Source organism: Patagioenas fasciata, chromosome 9 (genome assembly GCF_037038585.1).
Source record: "Patagioenas fasciata isolate bPatFas1 chromosome 9, bPatFas1.hap1, whole genome shotgun sequence".
NCBI classification, from domain to species: Eukaryota; Metazoa; Chordata; class Aves; order Columbiformes; family Columbidae; genus Patagioenas; species Patagioenas fasciata.
In genome coordinates, this window is record NC_092528.1 from 18,303,397 (window position 1) to 18,313,605 (window position 10,209).

Genomic DNA, 10,209 nt, shown 5'->3' on the forward strand with positions numbered 1-10,209 from the left:
GTATCCAAATGGAAAGCCACAAAAAACCCCTTTAATTCCTTCACATATGAAATATTCATAAAGTGTGTAGTTCTCATCAATATTTCCCCCATTACAAACCTAAAGATACATTTCTGTGCATAAAGTAATGTCTATTTTTTGCTTAAAAGAACAGCACTTCATTGCCAAGCTAAAAATTATACTAAAAAAGATACATAAAGTTGACAGCAGATCCTGACTGCAGCCTTCACAAACATTCTCACCTATCATGGACAGGTAGGTCTTGGATATAGTGCAGTAACTTGGCAGAAAACAAACTTATTTTTTTTCTTAGATTTAAAAAAAAAAAAAGAGAAACTGCAAGTAGCACGCTTACTGAAAGAAGTATCTGTATGAGAAATAACTTGCTAGTTGAGCTTGAAACTTTCTGTCAGAACAGCATTGGCTGCTGGGGACACATCATAACTCCTTTAAAAGACACACTTAAAAACCTGCTGTGGAGTAATGTGAACCAGCAGCAGAACTGAATACTTCATCCAGCCTGATCCCAAATCTTCATGGAAAGAGAACAGGGAGGAACAAACTCCAGGTCTTCCCAGGAGCTGCATCATCCTCCAGAGAGCATCTTTTCCAGGGAGTCCACTCACTCTTTACCCACATCACGCAGTAGTCACACCATAAAGAGATGTTCCTAGGAAAACAACAGCCAGGAGCAGCCTGCCACAAACACGAACTGCCCCAACGTATTTCCAAAGAAAGGAGCAGGTTAAAGGAGAAAGATTCAAGCTGACAAAATAAATTGTTTGGAAAGTACTAGCCTTCTGGGTTATCACCTTTCAAACAAACAGTTCACGAACATACACATATACTCCGTAAACAACAATCATACAGTGAACCAGTAAATGCAAAGTTGATGCAACATTCCCAAGAAGCAGGACATCTACTATGCACACACAGATGAATTAAACTCAACAAAAACTAGGGTCAGATGGTTGCAACATACACCTTCTTACAAGACCAGAAAACAGACCATGTAGCCCACCCAAGCAACAGCACATTCCTGTTTTCCGCTCTTGCAGAATAAAGCCAGAAGACAAGAGGTTGCCCACTGCTGCAACTTTACTATTACTAGGTGTAGAGTTATTAAAATAATGAAGATCCATATGTAGATATGAGAAGAAACTATGTCTTGCAGGCTAAAATACCAAATGCTAATAGATCAGTTAACTTATTCAATGAGGGGGAGAAAACAGAGTACTGCATGGATCTTCAAGACAGTTTAAAAAACATCCACACATACCCAGAACACGAAAAATGGTAGTCAACACTGAAAATTCACATGTGAAAATGAAACACAGAACTGCAGTACATTAAGCTTCTGATACAAAACTTCAACATTCTAATCCACCAATGAGTGAATCTTGTTCACACGTGTCCCAAAAACATTATGTCTATCTTTTCACCATGGAGTTGGTCAGCATCAACTGAGTACTGAAGAGAAATGCACAGAGTTCCTGTAAGTAAAAGATTTTTGTAACTGATCTATTTTCACAACTACCTGTCATGAACTTACATAATAAAAAAACACAGCAAGAATACTGCCTTCTGAAAACCTGCGTAAGAAGATGAAATAAATGCTCCAGAAGAAAACATTCCACATGCAACAATGTATGTTTATGTTTTGCTTGTCCCTTTGTTTCCTCCAGCACATGGGCTCAAAGCAGCTGTGGCACTATGAAGTAAGATGCACATCTGCATGACACTAACCATGCAGTACAGCCAAACAACAAATTTAGCTACACTGTTTGTTATTAGTACTATTCAGATGCCAGTTACTTTGTTAAAAGACAAGGATGAAGAACTTTACAAATTTTACTCTTGAAGGTAAAGTAACAAAATCCTTTCATTCATTAGCTGTCATTAAGATAGTAACAATCAATCAAGGAGAAACCACATCTGGCTGCTTCCATGCAGAAGTTTCCAAATAAAGTCAGGATTCTGCAAGTTGCATTTATGCTCTTCTATTTTCTGCAGACATGCAGGAAATTAAAAATTACATTTAAATAGTTCAACAAGACTTATGGGAACATTTTAAGTGAAGCACTACAAATACTTCAAGAACTAGTAGTGTTTTCACTACACTTTAATGTGCAACAAAGACAGAAAGATCACTATAGTATTCCCTGAAGCACTAGAGGTTTCTTCTCAGTTACTTTAAACTTTACGCTTCAGATATACACTTTGTGAAGTTTTTAGAGACTCTTTAACTGGAACATTTGCCTGAATCCCACCTTAGACTAAAAGCATTTCAAATCATTCATTAACCTGTTACATCTGGATTCACAAAAAAAAAAAAAGTCTAATTAGAAATTGTTTGGGTTAATAAGGACATGTGGAAAAACAGCCTACAAAGTAATCTAAAATAATATGTCACAGAAGAAAAACGTGCAGTACAGTTTCAAGCAATCTGGGTCAGTCAAAAGCCTCAAATAAACTAAGTGTATGAAACAAGTGAACTGTTGATCTGTAATAGCACGTGTATTACTATGCAAAACAAAAACACAATAACAAAAAACACATGGCTTCCAACGCAAGGGCAAAATACTGCTTAACACTGCAAGCAACAGCACAAGCAAGAACCAACCAGCTGGAGCACGAACGGAAAGAAGTCAGCGTTTACCTATGAGCGCCTGGAAGAGGTTGCTTTGGAAGATGCTGATGACCCGTTCGATGGAGTTCCTCAGCTGCCGGTCCTCCGCCTGGCTCAGCTTGGAGCGGTACTCCTGCAGGAGGCGCAGGGCGCGCTGCGTGTCTGCAAGCGGAGACCAGACACACGGTGACCGGCGTACGGGGCAGCGGGACCGGGGCCGCAATAGGCGCCCGAGACCGCCCCAGCCCCGCCACTTCTTTGTTCGCAGCCAGGGGAGGGCGGGCAGGACGGTACCCTCAGCGGGCTCCCACCGCCCGTTGCCCGGCGGCCGCCCCTCCTCGCCCGTCCCGCCGCTGTCACGCAGCGACTCCGGCAGCTGCCGGGTCCGCCGGCGCGCGGTGCTCACCTTGCTTCCTGACGGGCATGGCGCTCCGGGCCGCGGCCGCTCCGCCTCACAAACTTTGAGCCCGGCTCGGGGCGGCACGGCGGGGGCGGCGGCGCGGCTCCCCCTACCGGCCGGGCGCGGGGGGCGGCGGCGGCCGCCCCGCCTGACTGACCCACCGACCGAACCGTACACCCGCCGGCCGGCCAGCGAGCGAGCGAGCGAGCGAGCGAGCGGCTCCGCTGGGGGCTCCCGCCGGCACCCACCGCGGCACCTCCGCGAGAGCCAGGCCCAGCCCGGGCGGGCAGCGCGGTGCAGCAGCGGCCGGGCCGGCGCCGGGGCAGGCAGGGCTGTGCCACTCCCGCCGCCTCCCGCTCGCTCTGCTCGGAAATTCCAAACTTTCCAGCCAAAATGGCGGCCTGGAGGCTGTGGGGAGCGCGCCCCCCCACCACCACGTGACCGGGCCCGGCGGCCATCCAATCAGGGCCCGGCTCGGCGCTGGGCCGGTACCTAGGCGGCGGGCGGGGGAGGAGGCAAGGTGAGCGCTCGCCACCCGCCTGCGAGGGGCGGTCGCGCGGCGCCCTGGCCCCGCCCCGCCCCGCCCCAGTCCGCGCGAGGCGGGCGGCCCCGGCCCCGGCCCCGCGCTGCCCGCCCGGAGGCTCCGCTGGGACCGGGGACCCTGAGGCGGTGCCGGCCAGCGGGGCAGGCCGGGCTGGGGCAGCTACCCCCGCGGACCCGGCTCCCCGCCTCGTCCAGTCCCTCAGCGGCCGGCGGCACCGTGCTCTTTCGAGGCGAACGAGACGATCCCCGCGTCGAAACCCACCCTCCAGCGTTTCCGGTGCCCATCGCTGCCGTCCGGCTGCGGCGCGGCTCCTCTCCCGGGGCCGGTGTGTGCTCCGGGGCCGGGACAGCCACAGGTGTGCGAGCACAGCTCCTCGGCCGTACGGGGATCCCTGTCGCTTGGCAAACGTGCGCGCAGCTGGCGGGAGTTAATGGGCAAAAAATGACTGAATAACTTGTCACCGACACGGTGAGAGTCCCGGGCGTGAATCGGCTCCTGCGGTGCTGCCTGCTGTAAAAACACACACCTGGAGATGTGCCGTGCTCCAGGAAGCTGACAGACGAATTACACAAGGGGCTGTGGGACAGGCAGGGAAACACAGAATCACAGGAGAGTTTGGGTTGAAAGGAACCATTAAAAGTCACCCAGTCCAACCTCACAGACCTTACCGGGTCACACCATAAAGATACACGGAGTTCTGGCACCCACCTGTTGCTGGTCTTTTTCTTCAGTTATCCTGGCAAGGAACAGCATGAGAAGAAGAGGAAGGGCTTATTTGAAGGAGGATGAAGAAATAGCTTTGCTGTGGTTAGTGGGGTACATAAGGCTAACATAAGGACATCAAGGGAGAAAGCGTGAAGAGCCTTGCTTATTTGAAAATTTAGGAAATGGTCTGCACAGACTAACGTCATGGGCTGATCAGAATCATGAGAGTTACTTTCTCAAAACTGGCAGGGAAATGGTGATGAGGTGCCTTCAGGGGCGATACAAGCAGTTGGCAATTTTGCATGATAACAGAGAGGAGTCAGCGCAGAAATGGGTGAATAGGATAGAAGCATGCACAAGGTAAATGATCCTTGCAGCATACTCTGGATGCCCATTAAAGGGAAAATGTATGTTCAAACTGGTGAATTTAGAGGTAACTCAAATGCTTGTACTGAGGGGGAATGTTTCTTTTTTCTCGATCAGATCAATGATCGATCAGAACCTCAGATCTGAAACACTTCAAACACTGTGTGTGTGTGCATATGAGAGGAGGAGACTTAAAAGTTCAAAGCAAATCGTGCTGATGTGATTTTTTTTTGATCCAAGTTTGCATCTCCATTTCCACTTTTATAATTTGGACACAACTAAAAACGTACAAGAGCTTACTCCAGGTACCTAAAAAGAATATCCTGGGCAACTCTTGCAAATTTGAAATCTAAAAATCAGGACTAGATTTGGCTGTGGCAAAGTCCTAATCTTTAAAGAAAACTTATGTGGCAATAAGTCTAACCCAGATCTAGAAAAGGCCTCTCTCTTTTCTACCCCTCTCCCCAGTACTCCCCTGTTTTGTACTTAGATTTGCTCCAGGAGTTTCTCTGCACAATTGTGCACACACCTCATTGAAAAAAAAAACTGAATATATATGTAGTGCTGACACACATTTCCTATTTTCCTCCTTTCTAGCTGTATTTTTGTACTTTCAGAGTTTTGACACTGACTGGTCCCAGTTCATATATTTTTCAATGAAAGCATGCTAAGAAGGGACGTTGTCAGAAACCTCCATCATCTGGCCCCATCAGTTTTCACTGTTTACAACAGCAATAAATGTACACTAAAGGGGCCACAGTCCTCTTGATGTCAGATGAATATATGTACGTCAGGAGAAGAACAGCCTAAATTTAGTTAGCAGAAAAAAGACATCTGCAGCAGACAGGTTGGTTTTGCTGACTGACAAAAATGTATTATTAAAAAGCAAAAAAAAAAAAACAAACTTTTTTTTGCACTTAAAGTAACCACCATAAAGAAACTACTCTTTCATGAACAGGATTTGATGTTTCCAAGCCTTTTTTATTTTAAATAAGAGATAGTCTCATGGTCATTGTGCTGGGAATAGAGAAATAATCCCATATGTAACACCCTGAGACAGCATTTCTCACTTGTTACTAATGCTCCATGAAAAAAAAAAAAAAAACTAACATCAAAGAGGGGGTCGGGATGACAGATCAGCAAGCCAGGAAGCAATTAGGTGAGCCTTATTGTACCTCAGAGGGCAGTGTTGGTTCCCGGCACTTCTGTTTCAGCTCTAGGAGTGTATTTGTTGATTGAAAGTGGCTGATCCAGAAAACACGGTAGTAAACTTCAGTATATAAAGTGGGTTTGAAATTCCAGTGCATATAGAAAATATCCTATGAATGGGCAATGGCAATTTTACTAACAAATTGCAGTAAGAGTCAATGTTGCAAAACTGTCCTGTATTACACATTTTTTTGGGCTCCGGTTTTCAGGAAATTATTTAGTTCCCTTGAGGCAGGGGAAAACTGGGTATGAACCAGAGCATCATTTATGCCACAGCTTAAGCAGTATCATTTAAATCAAACCGTTATAAGCAGCATACAGAAAGGCTTGTACTTAAATTGTGACTGGTGTGGTCAGCGTACAAGCCAGCACTACGCTGTGCTCAACATGTCCTGGCTGCGTTCCACAATGACCCTTGGCGGAGGAACTACAGAACAATTATGCTGAGCAGCAGCCTGTTGCCATTGTAGCCTTCTTGTCCCCAGCAGAGGCTGAGGATGGTCCCCTCTCCTTGCCTTCAGATCTCACTATTAAAATCCCTTCTTCTGTGGCTGCTGCCAGCAGTCTGTGCGGGACCCTGTGATGGGGGCAGACGTTGCTACAAGGCACGTGTCACTGCGCCTGTAGAAGAACATGGTGCTCTGGGGGGTGGGGTATGAGAGCAGGCAGGTTTGGGCAGCAAGGAGATCAGCACAGCTCATGTTGCCCAGATGTGAAGAAACTCCTGTAACAGCCACCTGATCCTGGCCCATATCATTTGTGCACATGGGCAAAAGCAGGCTAATTCACCCAGTTTACAAACCCACAGTGAAACAGAGACAGTGCTTTCCCATCTTGAGAAACTGTGCCAGAGCTCGTTGGCAGCTGCCTGCTCTGAAGATGATTACAGCAGTGACCCTTGCCAAGATCTGTACCTGACCGTACACCAGCTCCCACCTCCTCAAGGCAGAGCAGCTGCCAGATGCCACTTTGAAAACAGCTTTTTCAGCTCTGGAAATGTCACCTGTAGAGCTGGAACCCTACCATAGGGAAAACAAATGCTGTCAGGCTTTACGTCTTGCAGCAGTCATGCTTTGGCCACAGACAGGGCAACATGACGTGGAGGGTCTGACTTCATGGCAGATACCTGCCTGGTGGACCCCTCAAGTCCCACTGGAACAAATTGTCGACCACGTGGACTGCTCAAAATGGCAACAGAAGCAGATGTGTCGCAGAGGGTACCCCACACGGGAACTGGAGAACAGGAGGCTTCAAGAAACACTCACTGGATCCACACGTAAAACAAACCAACAGTGCAGAAATCATTTGGGATTAAAAAAAAAAAAAAGAAAGAAAAAAGAAAAAAAGGACAGCAGACAGCACCACATCACAAGAGTTTAGATTTACCAGTCCGGCCAAGAAAATAAAAAAAGTAATGAGCTCAGACAAGCTCCGTTACAGCAGAAGGTGGGGGAGACTAACACAATGAATACTAGTATGTGTATTTTCAAGTTGGACACTAGTGTATAAGGTGGCATATTGCTAGAATTGATAATTTTACTTCAGCAAAAAGAATTGCTGCCTGTTGAAGAGGAGTGTGTAAAACTTGAGCATTTCTTATATTGGGGTTAGTAATAAAAGAAAACACAATAGAAAATTGATCCTTTTTATCTTATGTTTGTCACCTGCTTTATGCCCAAAGTCACCATGACAGGGCAGATGATTTCCCTTTTTCATGCAGAAGTGGAAATTGTTACTCATAAAAGGATCTCTGACAGCTGAAGAAAAGTTTTCACTTCACTTCCCCTGCAAATTCTATGCAATGCTTCACAGCTAACTGAGGAAGCAATGAAACTAATGAAGCCTAATTTCCTCTGACTGGTAAGGAATGAAGCCTGAGTGAAGTTAGCTTGTTCATTATGCCTCCACTCATCTGGATTCTTTGATGGCTGATAAGATTGGATCTTGTGCCACATCCTCACCTTTCAGGAGAGTGCCTTTTCTTTATCATCTGTAATTTTGTGGCTTGTAAGAGATATGGACAACTTCTTACAGAAGCGTTCTGCTTGAATGAAAGCATGGCATGGTAACAAATAGCTTCATGTAGTAGCTTTTGCAGAAAAAAAGACTATTTTTACAAAGCTACTAGAGATCAAAGTTACTTTTTTCATTATATTGTGCAGTTACTGTGTCTCACAATCCAATCAGTCGTGTGCCTGTCATATATATTGTATTCATTCAAAATACCATCTTCATTGTTGTGGATAAAGTAAGCTGCTGCATATCACACACAGAGAATGACCTAATGTTATTCCAGTTGTTAAAATTAAAGTCTTACTAAAAAATCACAGTTTAGCTTATTTAATTAAGCCTACTCAAGATAATTCTTCTGGTATCATCTTACACATCTCTAATTGTTAGATATTTGATCTGTGTTACACAGAGAAGACAGTTTTCCCAGTAATACAAGCTTCATATTTTTAATTTGTGAACTCTACATCCAGTGTTTGTCCTCATAACTGAAACTTGTCTTAGGTTAATTTGATCTGGATCAGAATACAAGGATGCCTTTATTCTTAGGGATAGAGAGTCCAGCTGAGTATGACTAGTAGATGAATATGTTCCTGTTTACAGCGTAAGAGAGAGCTGGTCTTTTTTTTTTTTTTTAATTCTAAAAACAATTTCTTTTTTGTTTGTTTGTTTGTTTGTTTCCTACCATTGTGCAAATTGTGTACTCTGAAATTGTTTGAGCTCTTGTTTAGTTAGGGATTGTATGCCATGTGTATAAAGTCAACTAATCATTCTTTTGCTCTTGTGGTAAGGGATATCTATGCAGTTGGGACAGTTCACAATCCTACAAAGGAAGTTCTTAGGAACTCGAGCATTATAGGAAATGATATGCGATTTCTATTTCATTATTTAGAATGTTTTATTTAAATATATTTACCTCGTGTGTAGAATACTGTAACGGGAATTTCTATAAACAATTAAAGTTCAGTGCCTGGCTGCTAATGCTCCAACACCTTCTGCAAGGCTGCAAAACATCAAAAACAAAAGCACACAAAACAACATTAATTGTAACTGTTAACAATTACTGCCAGTATGACACCCGTCAACCCAGATCATCTTCCTCCACACTTTCTATAATCAGAGCTGGGTTATATAATATCAGCTTAACAGCTTCTTAGTTGACTTCCTGATGTAAAGATAAACATCATTATATAACCTGCCTGTTTTAACTTTCTCAGTCAAATTAAGCAGAGAGGTTGGTGCATTGTATGGAAAGAGTTTGTGCGTATGAAAGCCTGACCCAAGAAGTAAACCCTCAAAGAGCAAGTTAAATGCGCTTGAGCAGCGTTTTGCTGTGAGTAGTGCAGCGCTTGCTTTGGGTTTTGCCTGATTGAATGCTAACAGGTGAGTTTAGAAAGTTAATTTGAGAATTCTTCTGTGGTCAAGTGTTCCCTAACTAAAACAAAATCTATTAAAAATAGATTTAACTCTTCATGTCATTTGAGCATATAAGCTTGCTGTTTTGAGGGGGATTTGTTATCTAATTCAGGCAAAACACAAGAAAGTGCTGTCAAACCTCACTGTGGGGTTCAGACAGGCTGTGCAAAATGGCACCTTCTCCCAGAAAGCACAGAAGCCACTTTAGTGCCCTTATTTCTGTGGCACAGCCCACAGTGCACCTCCAAGCAGAGCTGCCAGCCGTGGCTCCGTTTAGTCTCTGCTAATTTGCAGGCAGCTGCTCTCGGGAGGAGCCACCTCGGCCAGAGTCCTGGCACTGTCCTGCTGTCAGCTCAGACAGCCGTACAAGCCTGACCGGCTCTGGAGCACAGAAAGCGGGGTGCCTGAACCACGCGATCCAGTAACACACAGCAAAATGACATCACAGCATATCACATCAAGATACCTTTGTTTCCCAGATCCAAACAATGTAGTATTTGTAGCAGAGAGCACGGGATTGTGCCCAGCTTTATGCCTCTACACAAGGGTGAGAGCTACGTACGCCTGCTGCCACCACGTTGTCCATCACATGCACCTGAAGAAACAAATAGTCTTTGTGTTTTGGAATTAGACACATATAAACAGATTGGGTTAGTGAAAAAACTAGAAAAGGAGTTTTGCAGTGATTTTTATAGAATCAAAATCATACATGTCAGAAAGTACCTTATTTTGAAAGCTAAGAATCCCTCTCCAAATCAAATAGTTTTCTTGTAAGACATTCTCATTCACACCAAACACCGAGTATTTCCAAATGCTGCAGGAAAACACTGAGCATGTGGAGCTCTTATAGTAACCCCTCTCCCTCTCCTGGAATGACAGACATCTAATTTAAAATTCCCTCTTTCTATGCTAACACCTACCTTTTGAGCT

General features: G+C 44.9%; 1 protein-coding gene across 14 annotated transcripts in view; it reads right to left on the reverse strand.

The window, feature by feature from the left end:
* Positions 1–3,418, reverse strand: part of DLG1 (discs large MAGUK scaffold protein 1) — a 151,624-nt gene extending 148,206 nt beyond the window's left edge. For 11 of the 14 annotated variants that reach the window (XM_071812544.1, XM_071812543.1, XM_071812542.1 and 8 more), the window contains exons 1-2: positions 3,036–3,418; positions 2,660–2,791 (exon numbers count right to left, since the gene is read on the reverse strand). In XM_071812544.1, coding sequence (XP_071668645.1) covers positions 2,660–2,791; positions 3,036–3,054 — 151 coding nt within the window. In that variant the 5' untranslated portion in view covers positions 3,055–3,418. The remainder of the gene's footprint in view (positions 1–2,659; positions 2,792–3,035) is intronic. The other 3 variants (XM_071812541.1, XM_065845092.2, XM_065845090.2) reach the window with 1 other exon arrangement.
* Between the last annotated feature and the right edge of the window lie 6,791 nt (positions 3,419–10,209).